This window comes from Xenopus tropicalis, chromosome 10 (assembly GCF_000004195.4).
Source record: "Xenopus tropicalis strain Nigerian chromosome 10, UCB_Xtro_10.0, whole genome shotgun sequence".
Taxonomy (NCBI): domain Eukaryota; kingdom Metazoa; phylum Chordata; class Amphibia; order Anura; family Pipidae; genus Xenopus; species Xenopus tropicalis.
The window spans coordinates 43382548-43406435 of NC_030686.2; the positions used below are offsets into that span (position 1 = coordinate 43382548).

General features: G+C 45.4%; 1 protein-coding gene across 1 annotated transcript in view; it reads left to right on the top strand.

Annotated features, from left to right (window-relative positions):
• Positions 1-4495: 4495 nt before the first annotated feature.
• The window catches only part of mmp24 (matrix metallopeptidase 24), a 62478-nt gene continuing 43085 nt past the window's right edge, over positions 4496-23888 (top strand). Inside the window, exon 1 of the mRNA XM_002942279.3 lies at positions 4496-5173. Within this exon, the coding sequence (XP_002942325.2) occupies positions 5054-5173 (120 nt within the window). The 5' untranslated portion in view covers positions 4496-5053. The remainder of the gene's footprint in view (positions 5174-23888) is intronic.

Genomic DNA, 23888 nt, shown 5'->3' on the forward strand with positions numbered 1-23888 from the left:
AATCTTCTTTGGTACATCAGTTTGAGCCCCTTTCAGTGTCTTTGGTATATAGAAATAAGCCCTTATACATTCCCAGTGTGTGTTGGGTGGTCCCAGGGGGGCAGTCTATGGAGGGACCCACTATACATTCCCAGTGTGAGTTGGGTGGACCCAGGGGGGCAGTCTATGGAGGGACCCACTATACATTCCCAGTGTGAGTTGGGTGGACCCAGGGGGGCAGTCTATGGAGGGACCCACTATACATTCCCAGTGTGAGTTGGGTGGACCCAGGGGGGCAGTCTATGGAGGGACCCACTATACATTCCCAGTGTGAGTTGGGTGGACCCAGGGGGGCAGTCTATGGAGGGACCCACTATACATTCCCAGTGTGTGTTGGGTGGACCCAGTGGGGCAGTCTATGGAGGGACCCACTATACATTCCCAGTGTGTGTTGGGTGGACCCAGTGGGGCAGTCTATGGAGGGACCCACTATACATTCCCAGTGTGAGTTGGGTGGACCCAGGGGGGCAGTCTATGGAGGGACCTACTATACATTCCCAGTGTGAGTTGGATGGTCCCAGGGGGGCAGTCTATGGAGGGACCCACTATACATTCCCAGTGTGTGTTGGGTGGACCCAGGGGGGCAGTCTATGGAGGGACCCACTATACATTCCCAGTGTGAGTTGGGTGGACCCAGGGGGGCAGTCTATGGAGGGACCCACTATACATTCCCAGTGTGTGTTGGGTGGTCCCAGGGGGGCAGTCTATGGAGGGACCCACTATACATTCCCAGTGTGAGTTGGATGGTCCCAGGGGGGCAGTCTATGGAGGGACCCACTATACATTCCCAGTGTGAGTTGGATGGTCCCAGGGGGGCAGTCTATGGAGGGACCCACTATACATTCCCAGTGTGTGTTGGGTGGACCCAGGGGGGCAGTCTATGGAGGGACCCACTATACATTCCCAGTGTGAGTTGGGTGGACCCAGGGGGAAGTCTATGGAGGGACCCACTATACATTCCCAGTGTGAGTTGGGTGGACCCAGGGGGGCAGTCTATGGAGGGACCCACTATACATTCCCAGTGTGAGTTGGATGGTCCCAGGGGGCAGTCTATGGAGGGACCCACTATACATTCCCAGTGTGTGTTGGATGGTCCCAGGGGGGCAGGCAGTCTATGGAGGGACCCACTATACATTCCCAGTGTGAGTTGGGTGGACCCAGGGGGGCAGTCTATGGAGGGACCCACTATACATTCCCAGTGTGAGTTGGACGGTCCCAGGGGGGCAGTCTATGGAGGGATCCACTATACATTCCCAGTGTGTGTTGGATGGTCCCAGGGGGGCAGTCTATGGAGGGACCCACTATACATTCCCAGTGTGAGTTGGGTGGTCCCAGGGTGAATAACTCCTTCAAGTACAGGGCTTTATTGAGCTCACAGCTCTGTGCTTTGCACCCTGTGCTGGATTCCGTGCAAACTGCACTAAAATCCCCAAAAAGCAAAACGTATTCTAACTGAGAACTAAGAGGCACGAGTTGCACCCCCTAGTGATCCAGTGTCTGGAACATCAAGTGCTGGATAGATAGATACAGGGACAGATAGATGATAGGTAGGTAGATAGATAGATAGATAGATACATAATAGATAGATTAGAGAGAGATAGATACTGAGATAGATGATAGGTAAATAGATAGATACAGAGATAGATGATAGATGATAGATAGATAGATAGATAGATAATAGATAGATACAGAGATAAATAGACAGATGATAGATAGATAGATAGATAGATAGATAGATGATAGATAGATAGATTAGAGAGAGAGAGAGATACTGAGATAGATAATACATAGATAGATACAGAGATAGATAATACATAGATAGATATACACACACCCCCATATATACCCTGTCACTTCATCTTTCTTTCCCTGTATTTCCTCGCCCGGTTTCAGGATTGTGACCTCTTATCTGGGGCCGTTGGATCCCAAGTGACAAGCTCGCTGCTAAAGATGGGGTCAGTAGCCGGGGGGCTGCCGAACTGATTGCCAAAAAGACTGCCCATTTCTTAGAAAAATGTGATTGTGCTTTGACTGTTCTGCTGAAGTGACAGGAAACTCCCTGCAGGATGGGCCCGTGATACATGTGTTATTCAGCCAACTCCCAGCAGCGCTGTGTGGATTTCATAGGAAGAATAGCCCAGCTGAGCCCTATGCTAGCCCCTCTGTAGGAAGGCCTGTGCCATCTCTAGAGCCCACCCCCTGGCCCAGCTGATCCCTAGCCCATGCTAGCCCCTCTGTAGGAAGGCCTGTGCCATCTCTAGAGCCCACCCCCTGGCCCAGCTGATCCCTAGCCCATCCCAGCCCCAAGCCCCTCTGTAGGAAGGCCTGTGCCATCTCTAGAGCCCATCCCCTTGGCCCAGCTGATCCCTATGCTAGCCCCAAGCCCCTCTGTAGGAAGGCATGTGCCATCTCTAGAGCCCACCCCCTGGCCCAGCCTGCCTCCCTGCCTGCCTGCCTCCCTGTCTGCCTCCCTGCCTGCCTGCCTGCCTGCCATCCCACAGCCCCAGTCCCTTCCCAGAGGCTATTATCCCCCCACTGCTACTATAGGCACCATCTCTCCCTACTATACCTGCTATCCCACAGCCCCAGTCCCTTCCCAGAGGCTATTATCCCCCCACTGCTACTATAGGCACCATCTCTCCCTACTATACCTGCTATCCCACAGCCCCAGTCCCTTCCCAGAGGCTATTATCCCCCCACTGCTACTATAGGCACCATCTCTCCCTACTATACCTGCTATCCCACAGCCCCAGTCCCTTCCCAGAGGCTATTATCCTCCCACTGCTACTATAGGCACCATCTCTCCCTACTATACCTGCTATCCCACAGCCCCAGTCCCTTCCCAGAGGCTATTATCCCCCCACTGCTACTATAGGCACCATCTCTCCCTACTATACCTGCTATCCCACAGCCCCAGTCCCTTCCCAGAGGCTATTATCCCCCCACTGCTACTATAGGTACTATCTCTCCCTACTATACCTGCTATCCCACAGCCCCAGTCCCTTCCCAGAGGCTATTATCCCACTGCTACTATAGGCACCATCTCTCCCTACTATACCTGCTATCCCACAGCCCCAGTCCCTTCCCAGAGGCTATTATCCCCCCACTGCTACTATAGGCACCATCTCTCCCTACTATACCTGCTATCCCACAGCCCCAGTCCCTTCCCAGAGGCTATTATCCCCCCACTGCTACTATAGGCACCATCTCTCCCTACTATACCTGCTATCCCACAGCCCCAGTCCCTTCCCAGAGGCTATTATCCCCCCACTGCTACTATAGGCACCATCTCTCCCTACTATACCTGCTATCCCACAGACATTTAGCCAGGACATCTCTTTCTCTGCATTAAAATAGCCCCTGCTTCTTTTTTGCCCTTGCCAGCTACCACTGAATGCTGGGAGTTGTAGTTAAAATAAAATAACAACAGGCTTAATAATTAGCATAAAATTTGCACTTTGCTGGCATCAGCATGCACACATGGGGGAAAGTAGATTTAGTAATTCCATTTAGCATTCCAGTCTCCAGATGGCTGCAGGGAATGATTTTCCATCTCGGCAGTATAGGCTCCTGTGGGTGGTTATTACTCACATCTACAAAGCCAATTACAATATCAGTTACTGGGGCAAAACAGAATTTCTCCTTTAGAGGAGAACAGGAGACGGTGCACCTTGTATAGAGACAAATACGTTGTATTTAGAGATGTTTAGTAATGGGAGAGTAAGGGTTGCTTGTTGTGCTGAACATAATATATGTATTATTATTATTATTTATTTATAATGCGCCAACATATTCTGCATCGCTGAATATGAATGTTTATAAGGTATATAAGGTATATAAGGTTCCAGTGCAAGTGTGCAGGGCAGGACACACAGACTTCTATTTCCCTTGCACAGCAGAATTCCCCCCTTCACTGACACTTGCCTCTCCCCAAGGACACTGTCTGTCCCCCATACTGAATCCTTATTGATGAATCCTGAGACCACAACAGGTTCCTTGTCTGTGGAAAAGGTCAAAGCAGTAAGAGAAAAGGGCAAAATATCAGTATTAACTGCTGTATATTAGTATCTGTGCAATGTACCCCCTAATACCCCTTCTTATCCAAAATAATGGGTGGGAGTGTAAGCTCTTTTGGGCAGGGCTCTCTTTACCTCTTGTATTGGTTATTGATTGCTTTATATGTTACTCTGTATGACCAATGTATGAAACCCACTTATTGTACAGCGCTGCGGGATATGTTGGCGCTTTATAAATAAATGTTAATAATAATAATAATGTACATGTGTGCAGCAATTGTGTACATAAACAGTGCTATGTTGCGCTATGTGAGAGAGATAATACAGAGAGAGATAATAAAGCCCTAGCTAATCAAACACACACACAGTGGGAAGGAAAGTGGCAGAAGCCCAGCAGCCAGTGACTAGTATAAAGCTAATTGCTGATTGGCTGAGCGGAGGATGCTGATAGGTGGAACATGATCCCTGGCTGCTGTGCTCCAATTCCCCTTCCCCGTATCTAATATCCGTGTGCCCCCCCCGGAGACAGGAGCGGTGCTGCTGCAGGTGCCCGGGACCAGGCATGGCATTGGGGGTGCCCAGAGCGGCAGGTTTAGCCTCTCCTCCCAGCCCTGCGCATCACTCTGCCTGGCTCTGCCCCCCTCCTCCAATTGGCGCTCGGTGCGACTGTTACTAAGGCAGTTTCTCTGCTCCCCCAGCAGTCGCAGCCGCCGCCGCCGACCCTGCCGCCGCAAGTGCGAAGCATCGCAGTGCGACCAGTCCTGCCCGACTCCCCGGCTATTGTTGTGTGGGTGCGGGGATGGGCACAGCCCTGGCACCACTCTCCCCTGGAATCCAGCCTCCTGAGACCGCACCCTCACTGCTCCCCCCCAGGCTGGGTGTAATGCCTCCCAAATAACCCCCCTACCCATCAGCACCACCACCTGGGGGGGCAGCCTGCCCTGCCTGCCGCTCTCTGCATGTGATGCCCATGTAGTGCCCCCTTCCAGCCCTCCGTGATGGCACAGACTGGAGTCAAGCGACAGAAAGCGCATGTTCTGGGAATCTGTATCAAAACCTGCTTTTTGCCCTTTTTTGTGGTTTCAGTCTGTGGGGAAGAGAAGACCTTCATAGTGGAGGTAGGTCACTGCACCAAGAGGGGGCAATTGGGGCAATGGATGTACATTATGCAATGCTGACCATGCAGGGCTTGCCAATGAATAGCCACAAATGCCCTGTATAGTGTATTTGAATGGCAGTGGCTTCTGGGTAATTCCTTTATTACTGGGGGCAATTGGGGCAATGTATGTACATTATGCAATGCTGACCATGCAGGGCTTGCCAATGAATAGCCACACATGCCCTGTATAGTGTATTTGAATGGCAATGGCTTCTGGGTAATTTATTACTGGGGGCAATTGGGGCAATGTATGTACATTATGTTATGCTGACCATGCAGGGCTTGCCAATAAATAGCCACAAATGCCCTGTATAGTGTATTTGAATGGCAATGGCTTCTGGGTAATTCCTTTATTACTGGGGGCAATTGGGGCAATGTATGTACATTATGTTATGCTGACCATGCAGGGCTTGCCAATGAATAGCCACAAATGCCCTGTATAGTGTATTTGAATGGCAATGGCTTCTGGGTAATCTATTACTGGGGGCAATTGGGGCAATGGATGTACATTTTGCAATGCTGACCATGCAGGGCTTGCCAATGAATAGCCACAAATGCCCTGTATAGTGTATTTAAATGGCAATGGCTTCTGGGTAATTCCTTTATTACTGGGGCACATTTCCCGAATCATGGGAGTCACATTGTTCCATTGTTCATGGTATATCTAGTATAAATAAATCTAAAGCAACTGGACTTGTTAAGTAACCATTGAAGACGTTTCACTACTACTTGTCGTGATTACCTAACAAGTCCAGTTGCTTTAGATTTATTTATACTAGATATACCATGACCTGGATGAATGAAAATCTTAATAGTCACATTGTTCATGTTAGTTATGAGCACAATCATGTATGTACCAGATATATCTACATGTGTCCATGACCTACTGTACCCTGAATGCTATCACTGTGTATCCTAGGGAATGGCTGGCACATATTTAATATTATTATTATTATTATTGTTCTGCCTGGTTATTAATGGAGTAGCAGGATGTACCACCAAGTGTTAGTGTGTGGGGGGGTTGCAGAGTGAGATGAGGACAAGAGAGAATCGCTTCATTCCAATCATAATGTTTCAAGGCCTCTAGAGCCTGCAGATATGGGAGCCAGGATTATATATTTCTGTACATGAAAGGTTTGGGGAGGGGTACAGGCCATACAGTTCTACTAGCTGTCGCTAGAACTATTCCTAGTGGCCCATGTATAGAGCCACTGAGGGCCAAGAGGGCTTGTGATGGTGGCTTTTGGCTGTGCCCTTTTGCAAGAAGAAAGCATTCTGCCCCATGGAGATGCTTCTCTAGTATATAGGTACAAATACATCAAATTAATATGTCATCAATATATCATTCACTGCCTTCATCATTTTAAAGGAGAAGTTGACCCATATAAGTACGATGTTGACATGTCGTTATAAGACTCTTTGCATTTCTTGAAATGGAATTCGCTATCCGAGAGCTTCAGATGACTGCTTCTTTGTTATATATTCATTTGATTTTTGTCTGTTCCCAACTTGTACCCCCCCCCCCCTGCTTATTGCCTACCTACAACTCCCAGAATTCCTCTAGGGCTTTGCTTCTGAAACTGTGAGGGGTCCAAACCAATGGGTCTGGCAGGATGGTCAGTTTGTATTAAATTCAAAGATGAATACTTATTGATGGAGAATGACTTTTATGACCATGTTTATATATACCTGTAACCTGGTTAGGAGAGAAGATGGGGTCTGGCCAAACCCAAAAGGGACCCTAACCAAATACAGAAGACCTCTGATCTAGACTTGACTGATCTGGGCTTGAAAAATATATAATAATACATATTATTTTACATATTAGTATTAACTTTAACCCCCCCCCAGTATTCTTGTTTCCACTGTAGAGGGGGGGCTCAGTTTGAAAGATTCTATTGTTCAAACCTATATAATCACCAAGCCCATGAAAGTCATTTCTGGTTAGGAAGGTGCTTCTAACCCATTAATCAATATGTTTTTGGCCTCTAGTGTATGAATTAGTATGGCTAGACAATTTTAGGTGGGGGCCAAAAGTCAAGCCTTGGAAGGCCCCCGGGATAAGCACTGGTGTAGACTAACATGATACGAGGCTTCATCGATCCAAAGCGTTTGCATGAAATAGAACAAGAGGGCAGATCTGCATGTTCTTTACTGGCTCCTCTGGGCTAGAAGGCTACCAGCCCATTGTTATCATTATGCATCAGCTGAACGTGCCAAGCGGGGTTGTGTATAGGGGGCGATGGTATGCCCCCTGTTATTTTGGAAGAGATTTCTTTATTAATGAATGGATTAATAGGTTTAATGAATTAAATGGATCCGGCGGCAGGGACCTTCAGAATTTAGATACAGATTTTCCAAAAATAGCCCTATTTTCCTCTTTAAACAGACACTGTATAAATAGACCAGTAGCAGCATTGGGACCTGGCGAGGAGGAGGAGGAGGAGGCGGCGGTGGGGAGAAGGTTTCAGGCGAGCGAGATGCAGAACTCAGCAGTATTCGCTCAGATCTCTCGTCAGGCCAATAGGGAGAGGGAAAAATAAGACAACGACTGGATCAAATGTGCTACTGCTAATTGAAAAGCATTGGTTGCCTTGGGCCGGCGAGGGGCACTCATTAAATCTTGCCTCCCCGGTGGGCTTCCAAAATAATAATAAAAAAAGAAACAAAAGCTCAAAGGCAAACGGTGCCTTAACGATCACAAATGAATCGAAACCTTTGACATTCATAATGATCCGACCAACGTCAGAGGCGACCTCAGGCTTCGGTTAAAGCGCTTATCAATCATTCATTCTCTGCCAGCTTGATACCCCTTGTAATGAAGGCAAGGGCATAAACAGGAATACATACAATTCCTCAATAGAAATTCAAACCAGCACCCAGTCGAAAGGTGAAAGCAAAGATAGAAAACATATGTGGAACTACAACTCCCATCATTCATAGTTAGCTGTCCTCTAGCTGTGGAATGAAGACCACTACATCTGGTTTGGGGATTACTGTGATTAATGGGCAGAAGAAGCACATTGCAGGGGCTATAAATACTGGGTTAGGTCCACCCTGGGGTAGGTTTGGGCAGAATAGGGTTGGGCGCACCTGGTTAACTACTGACCCACACTATATCCTTCCTATAGAGCCCAGCTCTTAGTGTTCTCAGTTTTCATTTCATTTTCATACAGAACAAAGGAGTGCAACCCCAGGGTACAGGTGGGGGGGGGTGGAGCATGGTGTGTGGGTGGAGCATGATGTGGGAAGTGGGCGGTCTTGGGGGGTAATGTTGATATCACTGCCCAGGGAAGAATGCCCTTTTAATCCACCCTCAGAAGAGTTTCACTTTATAGGGATTTCTGACTCCAATCTCAATGATCCTAATTTCTCATAATTATTATTATTATTATTATTATTAACATTTATTTATAAAGCGCCAACATATCCCGCAGCGCTGTACAATAAGTGGGTTTCATACATTGGACATACAGAGTAACATATAAAGCAACCAATAACCGATACAAGAGGTGAAGAGAGCCCTGCCCAAAAGAGCTTACAATCTACAAATTAGCTTCTCTAGTGAGTGTTTTCAACTTAACGTTTGTTAAAATGGAGTATTCCATAACTTTACACCCTCTGACAAATTAAAGGGTCGCTGCCCCTTTAAGATGACGTCCTAGTTGGCAAATTACAATAAACTTGATTAGTAATTGGAAGGGGGGGGGGGCATTGGTCACTGTCCTAATGCTATCAGGCGATTTACACTCAACACAATACCAAGCATTAGCTCAGCCTTTATCGATTGGAATTATGTAATCATATCTAGCCGGGGCTTTCAGGGAAAGTTGGACTTAATGATGTGAAAGTGAAGAAGCGCTATTTTGTGTGAGTCAAATTCCTAAACAAAAAATAAAATGATATCACTGATCAATAATGACATCATGGCGGGTAGCCCTGGCTGGAGTTGAGCCTAGAGCCCAACACACGGTTAAGTAATACACAGGGGTGTAGGGAAACATAATGCCATGAAAAATATTACATTTCATTCCTTAACTTGGATCAATATTTCTGCTGCCTCTGTCTGCCTGAAGTTATACAGCCCCCTATACTGTAGCGCCGTGGGTCTGAAACATCTGTGCTGTGCAGGGGATTCACTAGGGCAGATCCTACTCATATACAGGTATGGGATCCATTAGCCAAAAGCCCATTATCCGGAATGCTCCGCATTACAGGGAAGGCCATCTACCATAGACTCCATTTTAATTGTATAATTCACATATTGAAAAAATATATTTCCTTTTTCTCTGTAATAATAAAACAGTACCTGTACTTGATCCCAACTAAGATATAATTACCCCTTATTGGGGGCAGAACAGCACTATTGGGTTTATTTAATGGTTAAATGATTCCCTTTTCTCTGTAATAATAAAACAGTACCTGTACTTGATCCCAACTAAGATATAATTACCCCTTATTGGGGGCAGAACAGCCCTATTGGGTTTATTTAATGGTTAAATGATTCCCTTTTCTCTGTAATAATAAAACAGTACCTGTACTTGATCCCAACTAAGATATAATTACCCCTTATTGGGGGCAGAACAGCCCTATTGGGTTTATTTAATGGTTAAATGATTCCCTTTTCTCTGTAATAATAAAACAGTACCTGTACTTGATCCCAACTAAGATATAATTACCCCTTATTGGGGGCAGCAATGGGGGGATTATATAGGATCTGTGCCCCTGTGACAGAATGCTCTGTTATACAGATAGCTAGAATCTCAGCCATAAAGCAGGGCAGGACTGCTGCTTACAATAAATATCCGGCAGTATCCATGCTCTCAGTAAAAGAATGCTCAGTCGTCCCTGTGCCACATATAGATGCACAGGAGGAAATCCTTTTTGCAGGGGGCTATGCTTCTTCCTTTGATTATATGTTGCCCTCCCCATGCTTCACTCTATCCCTGTCTCTGCCAGGCAGAGGCCTCTCTCTTCGGATAAATGATCCAGCCCATGCACTATTGATGCCGAGCATCTCTGCACTCTCTCTAATTTATTTATGCTCGCTGACATGCAGGAGTTTGTGTTTAATTAATCTCAGCGTCTATGAGAGGGATTTCAGCTCAATACTTTGAGGATGCAACACACAAATAATTAGTGGCCTATTTTTACAGCATATATTAAAGGGCCAGATTACCACCACTTCCTAGATAAAGAAGAGGAAGAAAGGCAGCTTCAGGGGAATCCAGGGAGCAAAATGGGCTGAGTGAGGGGTTAAAATCTAAGAAAACACTATCATCCCAAAATGTGCCTTTTTAAAAATATTTCTATTTTGTATTGAATTTAAGGCTGAATCATTTTCTGTTTATTGTTTTCTGCCACTGTGACAGAATGCTCTGTTATACAGATAGCTAGAATCTCAGCCATAAAGCAGGGCAGGACTGCTGCTTACGATGGGGGGGATCAGATAGGGTATGTGCCACTGTGACAATGCTCTGTTATACAGATAGCTAGAATCTCAGCCATAAAGCAGGGCAGGGCTGCTGCTTACGATGGGGGGGTCAGATAGGATCTGTACCACTGTGACAGAATGCTTTGTTATACAGATAGCTAGAATCTCAGCCATAAAGCAGGGCAGGACTGCTGCTTACAATGGGGGGATCAGATAGGATCTGTGCCACTGTGACAGAATGCTCTGTTATACAGATAGCTAGAATCTCAGCCATAAAGCAGGGCAGGACTGCTGCTTACAATGGGGGGGGGGGGGGATCAGATAGGATCTGTGCCACTGTGACAGAATGCTCTGTTATACAGATAGCTAGAATCTCAGCCATAAAGCAGGGCAGGACTGCTGCTTACAATGGGGGGGATCAGATAGGATCTGTGCCACTGTGACAGAATGCTCTGTTATACAGATAGCTAGAATCTCAGCCATAAAGCAGGGCAGGACTGCTGCTTACAATGGGGGGATCAGATAGGATCTGTGCCACTGTGACAGAATGCTCTGTTATACAGATAGCTAGAATCTCAGCCATAAAGCAGGGCAGGACTGCTGCTTACAATGGGGGGATCAGATAGGATCCATGCTCACAGTGGGCACAGATCCTTTCTAAAGGTGACCGAGCTAGCAGCTCATTGGCCTATGTATGGTGGCCTGCATACCTTTGTTCCTGACAGCCTGCATACCTTCGTTATGATCCATTTGTTTGGCCCTCGGGCCGTATGATCAGATCAGCTCAATATGCCCACCTCAAGCCATTGGGGGGGGGGGCCAGGAGGCAATAAAAGTTGCACATTACAGCAGCTTAGCATTCAGCCCCCTGCCGGGCTGTAAAGTAATATTTAATTACTTAGGTAATGCCCACATATGCCAGATTTACTTTCTTACAAAAAGGTATAATTATATAGGGATTATAAGAAATACCCCAAACTAGTGTTGACATCACAGGATGGGGCTGTGACGCGGCAATTGGCCAATCACTGCGTCAGTCTTAAAGAATCCGGCCTGGTTTTCCAAATTTGGAAAACCGAGTAGGCCATTTTGCCCCGGAGAGCCCTACCGAAAACCAGGTAGCCCGGGTCAAAACCAGACAGGTGGCACCCCTACCCCAAGCAGTATGCCAACCCCGTGTTCAAACAAAGGGTGCAGTCGGCCACTTTTACACTTTGCCAGCTGCGTGGGGTATTGTGCAAATAATCACAGGCCTCTGCCTTCCGTTTTGGATGGCACAGCCCTGCGTTAGTCAGCGCTGTATTAGTGAGGAGCGGATGGGGGGGAGGAATGGAATTTTTATCCGGTGCAGAGAGCAGCAGAGCCCTGGGTGCAAGTGCTTCCTATATGAGTGCACTTTTGTGCAGTTGCACCTTGCCCGGGGTTAGGTTCATTTAATGATCGATCTTACCTAAGCAGGGTCGGACTGGGCAGCGGGAAGAAAACTGGTGGGCCCCACTCCCCGGCTGCCTCCCTCCCCTGACACGCTGAAGGTAAGTTTAATTTAGGCATGTTTAGGGGAGGGGGTCAGGTGGGTGGCAGGGGACCCTGCAGGGGGGGTGTTGGAGCCGCAGGGGGCCCCACGGGTGCACCCCTCAGTCCAACCCTATACTTAAGGGCAAATTTATCAAAAATCATGATCCAAGTCTTTTTTTCAAAAAATCAAATTTTCCCACAGCTCTATTTATCAATTTTTCTTGCATCTTGTTGGTGTTTTCCCAGCCAATACAATTTCGGAGCTGAAATCTTCCTGTAGTTGCACTAGCTAGAGGAGAACTCAGCGGATGCCTAGATACTGAGCTCCCATAAATACCCTTGTAATGGATAATAAGATCCCCCCCTGTCCATTTATGGGGTGTGTTAATGGCGGAGGAAGGCTCTTTCCCATAATCCTTTGGGACAGTGCTGCTTCCTGGTTGCCATACAGACACTTATTTAGGTTCTATTAACCAGTTTGCGTACGTGAGCCTTTTTTTATTTTCCTAGAGCTCCTACTAACTAAGGGGGATGGAGCACGTGTCCTTGAACCTCCATTATCCTTAATTGCCAATATGGGCCACTTGGTCACCTGGCAGACATCTCTAATCTATATTAAGTAAATAAGATGCTATTGATTTCTCTGTGGCAGAATGAGACAAGGTTATGGCTGTGTGGGACAGCACGACCCCGGCATTCTCATTCTAATCATTAAAACTCCACTTGTCTTCCTTGTTTTTTTTTACCTTAAATACACAGGTACGAATGATATGGATTTGAGTTTAGACGGATGGGAGCTACCATATTGCAAGATGGCCGTAAACAGAAATATACATTCCCTCCAGACTTAGTAGGAAACTTGGTGGCCTATGTATGGGGCCTGACCAATGCAAGATATGATTCAGACAAGGCAGAAAATTCAATTGGTACGGCCTATTGATAAGGCCCTCTGCCCATGGATCATGATCATCCGATTATAAGACTTGGGGGGGCAGAAAGATTGGAGCGGCCCTATTTGGCCTATCAAGGACCTCCCCAGGCTCAGGATGACTGTATGGAAGGGTACAGCCAGTACAGTTCTATGTGGGTTTTCAGCCGTGACTCACTGCAACACAAAGAACTGTTCTGTGCCCATAACTGGCACTCGTACATTTTTCTTTTCCTGGAAATGAATTGTCACAGAGAACATCAGGTCATAAACCCACTAAGCAAGCATGCTGCAGCCCCTCGTGAACTACAGCGGCATCCCCACCAGTTCACCTACAGCCCTCTGGTTCAGCTCTGGTTCTTGTAGGCCTCTTTGTTCATAGGTATATATGGTAAACTGTTAGCTATGTTGTAAGGAAAGACAAAGACCATCCATACAAACTTCCAGCATTTAGTTTTCAGCACAGGTTTATATATTCTTGGATATGACCCATTGTAAGCAGCAGTCCTGCCCTGCTTTATGGCTGAGATTCTAGCTATCTGTATAACAGAGCATTCTGTCACAGTGGCACAGATCCTATCTGATCCCCCCCATTGTAAGCAGCAGTCCTGCCCTGCTTTATGGCTGAGATTCTAGCTATCTGTATAACAGAGCATTCTGTCACAGTGGCACAGATCCTATCTGATCCCCCCATTGTAAGCAGCAGTCCTGCCCTGCTTTATGGCTGAGATTCTAGCTATCTGTATAACAGAGCATTCTGTCACAGTGGCACAGATCCTATCTGATCCCCCCCATTGTAAGCAGCAGTCCTGCCCTGCTTTATGGCTGAGAGCATTCTGTCATACAATTCTTGTGCCAGGAAGTCAACATATATAAGTCACGCGACCACCAGGAAATAAACCTATCAAGCTCAAAATTCAGACTTAAAAAGATACCTGGTTTCACTACTGACCTACTTTGCTCAGAATTACATAAGGTTCTTTTATTATGGTAAGAAAGTTTTTAGTATTCCAAGAATACAGTATCAAAGAAATGGTCTGGAGATTGATCGTGTGACGAGAAGCCATTATTTTGCCAGTTGCACTGCTAGCCCAGCTCTGTGCTTTTGTGTACAAAGTAATTATGGAGCCGTCATTAGTCACGCAGACAACTATACTGTAAGTAGCTTATATTTCGCCTGAAGAGCTCCTGTGAAGAAGAGATCATTATTGATTTTTTTTTTTACAAGGTAGGAATCGGCAAGGCATTTTCTGTAAGGATGATGGAATATTTTTTCAGGAAGATTCTTACACTAAAAAGTATAATTAATTTACTTTCTTGTAACTTCGCCTCTTTGGGGAAATTTCACCTTTAATGAAAGAATATTTAAGGGGCTCATTTAAGAGTGAAAGAGCAGTAAGCATAGTGCAATTTTGAATGCAATTGTTTATGTTTTTTACCCACAATGCAGTGTTTTTCCCCAGTGTAATTGTGCCCAATGAGGGGTAGATGTATCTAAAATTGCTACATTTGTTTTCTTGTAAAGGTGGCCATGCATGCTAAGATCCGCTCGCTTGGCGAGGTTGCCAAGTGAGCGGATCTTCTCCCGATATCCCCACCTACGGGTGGACAATATTGGGTTAATTCAGTATTAACTTCAGTATTCGGATTAAAATGACGAGTATAGGCATCCGTCCGTTCGCGGACCACATCAACGAGCCAATGTGGTCCCTGATCCGACTAAATTTCAAACCTGCCCGATGGTGATGTGCCCGATTTCAGGCCAAATTTTGGTCGGGCAGGCCCATCGGTAGCGCCCATACACGGGCCGATAAGCTGCTGAATCAGTCTAAGGGACCAATATCGGCAGCTAGAATCAGCCCGTGTATGGGCACCTTAATACCAACCTTTGGGGTGGGGGAGTAGATGGGGCAATGATATCACAGGGTGGGGAAATGAACTAAGTGGGTGGGGTAATGGGCGTGGTATAGGATTGTACTTAGTCAAGGAAGGGAGGGATTTGTAGGGTATTAGAAATTTACTGACAATTTCATACCCGGTTAATTTGCAATTCTGGCCTTGTCCCTAACTGGTGATTTACTGGCCGGGTGGTAACACTCGATGTACCTGACGTGAGTAAAGATTGTTTCATTTACGGCACTTGGTGTCAAAATGACGTGCCTTAAGATGGCAGCAACTAGAGGCTTCCTAGCGTTGGTAGGCGCACTTATGCACAACTGGAGGAATTACACAACGGCAGGTTCTTACTCTACTAGGTTTGCTTCCTGGAGCCACAGGGTCTGATTGTTCCAAAAAAAGTTCTATTGGGAAGCAAAAAACTAAGACAAGTACAGTTGGTTGAAGACATTTGTTTCCTGTTGATCATGTGACTCTCATTTGTTTACTTCCTGAAGACATTTATTTCCTGTTGATCATGTGACTCTCATTTGTTTACTTCCTGAAGACATTTATTTCCTGTTGATCATGTGACTCTCATTTGTTTACTTCCTGAAGACATTTATTTCCTGCTGATCATGTGACTCTCATTTGTTTACTTCCTGTTACAAATGGCACCGTTTATCACAAAGCAGAAGGGTGGGCAATTAAACAAACGGAGAGCAATAGACAGTCCATCATTTGCACCGATGAGGGAGTTATTTCCAGTAATGGACAAAATATTTTCATTTGCCTTCCATACACCTCCTCGGTGTACTGGCCCAAGGTGTAAGGTGCTGGTACCCATGGGTGCCATACTAGAGAAATGCAAGAGTTATACGACTGCTGATTGTGGCAAGTAACACAGCAGCCCCATGGACTATAAGCAATACTAAAACAACCTATTGCTATGTGGGGCCCCTTTAAATAGTTTTATCCCTCATTTATGTTTTTTTTGGATGTTCAGCAAGCCTGGATTCAGCCCGGAGGTATATAGCGCTCAGCTGGATTGACTTAATAATTATATATAAGGGGAATAATCTTTTTGATCTTCTTGACAGTCACTTGGAATGACAGAGAGCAGAGCTTAAGCCCAATAAGCCTGATCCGTGTGGGTTATGAGGTGCGGGACTCATTGAAACGCTTGGCATCCTTATTTTCCATAGATCTCATTCATCTCAAATTCATACTGACTAGTAATCATGTGACTCCTCTCATACTCCCCCAGCTTCTGCTTTAATAAAGCAACACAGTCGGATCTTATTGAATAGATTTGGCGCTTCCATTTACAGCTTTATTTTTTTTCAGAATGCTCCTATATTTTTGGAAGATTTTCTTCCCATTTTTTGGCAGTCACCCGTGTCCCCAGCGGAACGTGGCTGGGGCATAACCAGGCCTGGGTGTAGCATGGAGTTGGCCTAGAACATTCTGGATTTTGGCCCTGAGAAGTTGATTTATTTGCTAGTGTCATGCATTTAGTGCTTATTTGTTCAATCATAAAAAGTCTCTTTGTTGCTACTTCAAATAGAGTAATACAGAATATAATCACTAGTCAGCATTTAATTAGTTACTTCCCTTGATGGCACAGGTTGGTTACAACCAGTGGTAGTTGTAACAGGGGAACTAGTCCCCAGCTGGTAGGGTTACTCACAGTGGTGCTCTTCAGCAGATTTCTCTATCCCTGAACCTGACCACTTGAGGTTCTATGCTGGGGGGTAGGAAACCTTTCTACTTGCTCTCCTCTGTGGAGCCCCTGGCTGCTCTACTAACGTTCCTCAGCCTGGCTCCTATAGTGAGCCATTACAGAATATTCCATGACATTAGCTACTGAGGTCTCCTGCTTCAGGCTTTCCATCACCAATCACTCCCTCCTGCAAGTGGGGTCCAAACTGATAGAACACATGGCAACTAAGTACACCTGAGAAAAGGGAATCAGCCCCACCTGCCAACTCTGAAACAAGCCCAGCCCTTGGGTACATTAAACATTTTGGGGACCAACTAATGTAAAAGTAAGAATAAAATTTAACCTTCCTATTAGGAAGAAAGGTCTGGCAGACTGCGGAATCAGGCAGAATCACTGAGATTGGTGCCAGGGGCTCACAAACAATTCACTAGGCCTCCTCACTGGGGAGTCGACTGCTTCTTTACTTATCTGTATATACAAACATCTGTATGCCATGAAACAGTGCAATGTGACCCCAGTAACACACGATGCCCTTACAGGTCACGTTCTAGCACTAGGCTTCCAGTACAATACATAATGGTAGTTTATTTATTTACTTGTATAGATCCGACAGTATTTTTGCTGCTGACGTTAATGTTTTTGATGGAAAGACGCGGCCTATAAAAGCGCGTTGACTTAAGTAGTTCAGACGGGCGATTATCTGCTTACGAGAACTTGGCATTATTCCTAGACGCCAGGGCCTAGAGTGAGAAACAGATTTCCGCCGGTAAATTTGGAGAAGTAAAATTTAATAACGGTCATTACAACTAATGGTGTCAGGAATCTGTGATACTACCCCCCTTTTATTGACAATTTTGGGCCATACTTCACTCTCTCAGAAGTGACATTTGTAAACATATACGAACATCTGCACTCTTATGGGATTGGTGGATAGTCTATCAAAATGACCCCATGATCTGGCATACATACCCACATGTTCAGGTATTCTGATCAAAATGGGCCTAACTGTTTGGCCAAATCTAGGCCAACTTAAGTTAAATGAGTAGTGTTGGGGTTACCAAACCATGGAAATATCCCAATATGTTGCTCATAGGGCCTTATCTCAAAATGCATACCAACCAAGGCCCCAAGCCGTAAGTAGCTGCTGGTAAATTTGTAACCCCTAGTTGCTTGCCCCCCGTCTGCCTACAAACTGCCCTAAAAGCCTAAATTCCCTCCCTGTGAGTGCCCCCAAACCCTGCCTATTTACTGTAATCCGATTGGACTTCTCTAGTCCTGCCCCCACAATGTCACAGCTCCTCCCCTTTGACATCACAAACCCGTCCCTTCTCTGACCCACTCCCTACCCCTTACATTATTGGCTGGTAACGATCAGAAGAAAAGGTGACCACCCTCGTTAACAATAATTCTGGCAGGATTAGTAATTTAAAAAGAAATTACTGGGTGCAGCAAAATCATTTTGGGGCCCCTTGAAAGACATTTGTTATAAACAAAGTCAGTGTCCCATTGGGCCCCCAGTTCTACTTTCTCTATAATAAAATGGGGTGTATGAGAATACTTCCAATGTGTTTATTCGGGAGCATTTTAAGTCTTTGTGTCATTTAAAATGCTTGTGTCGGGCCCCACATTACTGGAGCTGGAGGCAGGAGGTAGTCGCCGCTCGTGCCCACCACATGCACTAACGTCTAGGGAAGCGGCCTTTCCCTGATTATTAATTCATGATAATGCTCAGCTGTTTTGCCAGACACTATTAAAGCCCAATGTGGGAAAGAACAAAGTGTGTGATTTACATAGATGGGTTTATATAAATCTTGCAGGAGCGTACTTTCTTTGCACAGTGTATTATGCCTGAATACACACATGGATTTCTACTAGCCAAAGGCCAGCCCTATCATGAAGGGAAAAAGCAAATAGTGTTTTATCATGTATTTATTGTCCCTAAAGGTGATATTGAATGAGGTTAGGCCTTGTAGTGTAACCATAAAACCATTGTCTGTTTATTAGCATTTATATACATATATGTGTGTGTATTTTCCTTAGACAGTACAGTATGGGGGTACAGCTTATTGTGTGCCCAGAACATTCCTTCTCTGTATATTTGTATTTATACATATGGGTAGGAGGTGCCATAGTGTTTCCCTTAGACACTACAGTATGGGGGTACAGCTTATTGTGTGCCCAGAACATTCCTCCTCTGTATACTTGTATTTATACATATGGGTAGGGGGTGCCATAGTGTTTCCCTTAGACAGTACAGTATGGGGGTACAGCTTATTGTGTGCCCAGAACATTCCTCCTCTGTATATTTGTATTTATACATATGGGTAGGAGGTGCCATAGTGTTTCCCTTAGACAGTACAGTATGGGGGTACAGCTTATTGTGTGCCCAGAACATTCCTTCTCTGTATATTTGTATTTATACATATGGGTAGGAGGTGCCATAGTGTTTCCCTTAGACACTACAGTATGGGGGTACAGCTTATTGTGTGCCCAGAACATTCCTCCTCTGTATACTTGTATTTATACATATGGGTAGGGGGTGCCATAGTGTTTCCCTTAGACAGTACAGTATGGGGGTACAGCTTATTGTGTGCCCAGAACATTCCTCCTCTGTATATTTGTATTTATACATATGGGTAGGAGGTGCCATAGTGTTTCCCTTAGACAGTACAGTATGGGGGTACAGCTTATTGTGTGCCCAGAACATTCCTTCTCTGTATATTTGTATTTATACATATGGGTAGGAGGTGCCATAGTGTTTCCCTTAGACAGTACAGTATAGGGGTACAGCTTATTGTGTGCCCAGAACATTCCTTCTCTGTATATTTGTATTTATACATATGGGTAGGGGGTGCCATGGTGTTTCCCTTAGACAGTACAGTATGGGGGTACAGCTTATTGTGTGCCCAGAATATTCCTTCTCTGTATATTTGTATTTATACATATGGGTAGGAGGTGCCATAGTGTTTCCCTTAATACAGTATGAGGGTACAACTTATTGTGTGCCCAGAACATTTCTTCTCTGTATATTTGTATTTATACATATGGGTAGGAGGTGCCATAGTGTTTCCCTTAGACAGTACAGTATGGGGGTACAGATTATTGTGTGCCCAGAACATTCCTTCTCTGTATATTTGTATTTATACATATGGGTAGGAGGTGCCATAGTTTTTCCTTTAGACAGTACAGTATGGGGGTACAGCTTATTGTGTGCCCAGAACATTCCTTCTCTGTATATTTGTATTTATACATATGGGTAGGAGGTGCCATAGTGTTTCCCTTAGACAGTACAGTATGGGGGTACAGATTATTGTGTGCCCAGAACATTCCTTCTCTGTATATTTGTATTTATACATATGGGTAGGAGGTGCCATAGTGTTTCCCTTAGACAGTACAGTATGAGGAGACAGCTTATTGTGTGCCCAGAACATTCCTTCTCTGTATATTTGTATTTATACATATGGGTAGGAGGTGCCATAGTTTTTCCTTTAGACAGTACAGTATGGGGGTACAGCTTATTGTGTGCCCAGAACATTCCTTCTCTGTATATTTGTATTTATACATATGGGTAGGAGGTGCCATAGTGTTTCCCTTAGACATTACAGTATGGGGGTACAGCTTATTGTGTGCCCAGAACATTCCTTCTCTGTATATTTGTATTTATATATATGGGTAGGAGGTGCCATAGTGTTTCCCTTAGACAGTACAGTATGGGGGTACAGCTTATTGTGTGCCCAGAACATTCCTTCTCTGTATATTTGTATTTATACATATGGGAGGGAGGTGCCATAGTGTTTCCCTTAGACAGTACAGTATGGGGGTACAGCTTATTGTGTGCCCAGAACATTCCTTCTCTGTATATTTGTATTTATATATATGGGTAGGAGGTGCCATAGTGTTTCCCTTAGACAGTACAGTATGGGGGTACAGCTTATTGTGTGCCCAGAACATTCCTTCTCTGTATATTTGTATTTATACATATGGGAGGGAGGTGCCATAGTGTTTCCCTTAGACAGTACAGTATGGGGGTACAGCTTATTGTGTGCCCAGAACATTCCTTCTCTGTATATTTGTATTTATATATATGGGTAGGAGGTGCCATAGTGTTTCCCTTAGACAGTACAGTATGGGGGTACAGCTTATTGTGTGCCCAGAACATTCCTTCTCTGTATATTTGTATTTATACATATGGGAGGGAGGTGCCATAGTGTTTCCCTTAGACAGTACAGTATGGGGGTACAGCTTATTGTGTGCCCAGAACATTCCTTCTCTGTATATTTGTATTTATACATATGGGTAGGAGGTGCCATAGTGTTTCCCTTAGACAGTACAGTATGGGGGTACAGCTTATTGTGTGCCCAGAACATTCCTTCTCTGTATATTTGTATTTATACATATGGGTAGGGATTTTATTGAAAGTAAAAACATTACAAGTAAAATATAAACATTTCAGAAACAGAAAAGCAAACAAAAATGCATCACATTATTACTCAATGAAATTCAGAAGCAAAGAAGAATCACAAATGAAAATGTACATTTACCCAGAGTGCAACATTCTCTGCCTTTCGCTCAGTCTCTCTGGATTTAATGAAAGCAAGTTCCCTTACAATTGCCCCTGTGACTTGCCCCACTGCTTCTCTCTTCTGACTGAGGGTTAACTTGCAGCGCATATGCCACAGATAATAGCGCATAACAGATATTATAAGATACAGGGTTTCCGTAGTTACCGCGCCAGCACACTCACGCCCCACTATCCCGTACGCCATCTCCGTATAATTCAAGTTCTCCAAAAAACCCAACTGTAAAGTATTTGCCAGGGAAGATTTGAGGCTCTTGGTAATGACACAGTCTAACAGAAAGTGCTCCTGGGTCTCATCCGTGCCGCAGCCCCAGGGGCATTCCCTGTCCCCCACATTCAGATACCGTAGGTTCCCCCTGACAAACAGTTTCCCCTGGAGGGAGAGCCAAGCATTATCCTGAAACTTTTTGGGCAGTCTCTTACTGTTTAGGAACTTTAGGCTCAGAGCCAGGGTCTCGCTCGTGCAGTCTCTCAGAGCAAGGGGAACACAAAAGAAAACCTCCAAAATCCTGAAATAAATGTTTTTCCTAGGGGCAGACTTGAGTTCCTCCATCCCTATGTGCCACTTCCTAATGAGCTTCAAGGCCTGAGCTACATGGGGTGGGACACAACCTCCTCTTATCCGGACACTCTTCAGCCTATCATTGAGCAGCCAGTCCTTGATAAAAGGCGACACCCAGGCCCTAATACTGCTCTCCCACAGAGAGTCGTTCCCCTGAGCCATACCCCCAAGGTTACATTTGAGGAATATGACACAGAAGAAAGCCACCGGGCACAGCATGCCCAAACCTCCCTCCTTTCTCTGCAGGAAAGTTACTCCCCTTTTCACTGGGTTCAGTCTGCTCCCCCAGAGCATTTGGAAGAACAGACTGTGGACTCTTGCGTAGAAAGATTCTGGCAACAAGAAGATATGAGAGACAAACAGAAGCAGAGGGACCAAGAAAGACTTGATAACGTTAATCCTTTCCCTATAGGTCAGCCTCCAAGCCTTCCATCGCTGAACCTTTGCTGCACAGGCATTCAGTTTCTCATCCCAATTTGCCTTTGCATCATCGCCCTTCCCAAATTTTACACCCAAGATCTTAATCCTCTCTGGGGCTACAGGGAAGTCTTTTAGTTGGAAACCCGGCTCTTCCTCTAAGACCCAAAAAGCTTCCGATTTTTCTTGGTTGACAAGAGACCCAGAGGCCTCTGAGTAGCTTCTGATGTGCTCCATTACCATAGATGCCTCCTCTGGTCTAGACAGAACAATGGTCACATCATCCGCGTAGGCTACTAACTTAAAGGGCTGACTCAAGGGAAACCGAACACCCTCCAATGCACTATGCTGTAATGCTCTTAGGAAAGGGTCCAGAGCAAACACATACAAAAGTGGACTGAGAGGGCACCCCTGTCTTACCCCTGCTCCCACCTCAAAGTCTTTGCCTCTCCAACCATTAATCAATGGAAAGCTTCTTGCCCCTTGATACAAAGTCTGTAACCATCTGACAAACTGACCCGGAATGCCGTATTTCAGCAAAGCAGCCCATAAGTATTGGTGGTTAACTTTATCAAAAGCCTTTGCTTGGTCCAAGGTCAGAAGATACTTTCCCCATTTATGGACTTTGCACCTCTCTAAGGCCTCTCTTATTGTAAGGACTGCTCCAAAAATGCTACGTCCCTCCACTGTGCAGTACTGAAAAGAAGATAGTAAAGTGCCAGCAAACTTACTTAGCCTTGAAAAGAGAATTCTTGCAAGAATCTTTCTGTCAGTGTTAAGAAGAGCAATGGGCCTCCAATTCTCAACATGCCTTGAGTCCTTCCCCTTTGAAAGCAGGATCAAGGAAGAGTATCCCATAGAGGGAGGAAGACTACCCTTCTCCAAACTCTCATTGAAGACTTCAACAAGAACAGGAGCAAGTCTGTCTTTAAATCTTTGTAAAACTCTGCTGTTAGACCATCAGGCCCTGGGGCCTTTTCTTTTGCTGTTTGTCTATGGCCTGAATCACCTCTTCCAGTGTTATTTCTGCTTCCAAAGTGGAAAAATCCAAATGATCAGTATTGGGACCTGGGGTCGCCTTCAAGAAAGCCTCGGTCTTTCCCTTATCCAAAACTCTTTCCCTGAAAAGCCCAACATAGTAAGATCTAACGGCTTCCAAGATCCCCTCCCTTGACTTATGAAAATGACCCTGGGAGTCATAAAGACCCTCAACCAGCTTTTTCTCAACAACCTCTTTGCAGTTCTGGCAAGGATCTGGGCAAACAGAAGCCCCATAATCTCTTTCCAGAACCAAAGACTTGTACCGGCTGTACTGATGTTGCCTGATCTGTTGCTTGAGTCGGTTTCGCTTTTCAGCCCCCTCCCCTTCCGAAATACAGACCTCTAGCTCCTTTCTCAAGGACTGATACCTCCTCTCCTTCTCCCTCCCTTTTTTATAAGAGATAGACTTGAAGAGGGACCGGAAAGAATCCTTGGCTGCATCCCACCATACAGATAGAGAATCATACAGCTCAACCTTTGATATCTGCACCAGCAGCAGATCCTCAAAAGATTGTTCTGCCTGTTCTCCTTCCAGGGAACCTACATCAAGTCTCCATAAACCCCTCCCAATCTTGGGCTGGTTCCGCATACCATACAGAA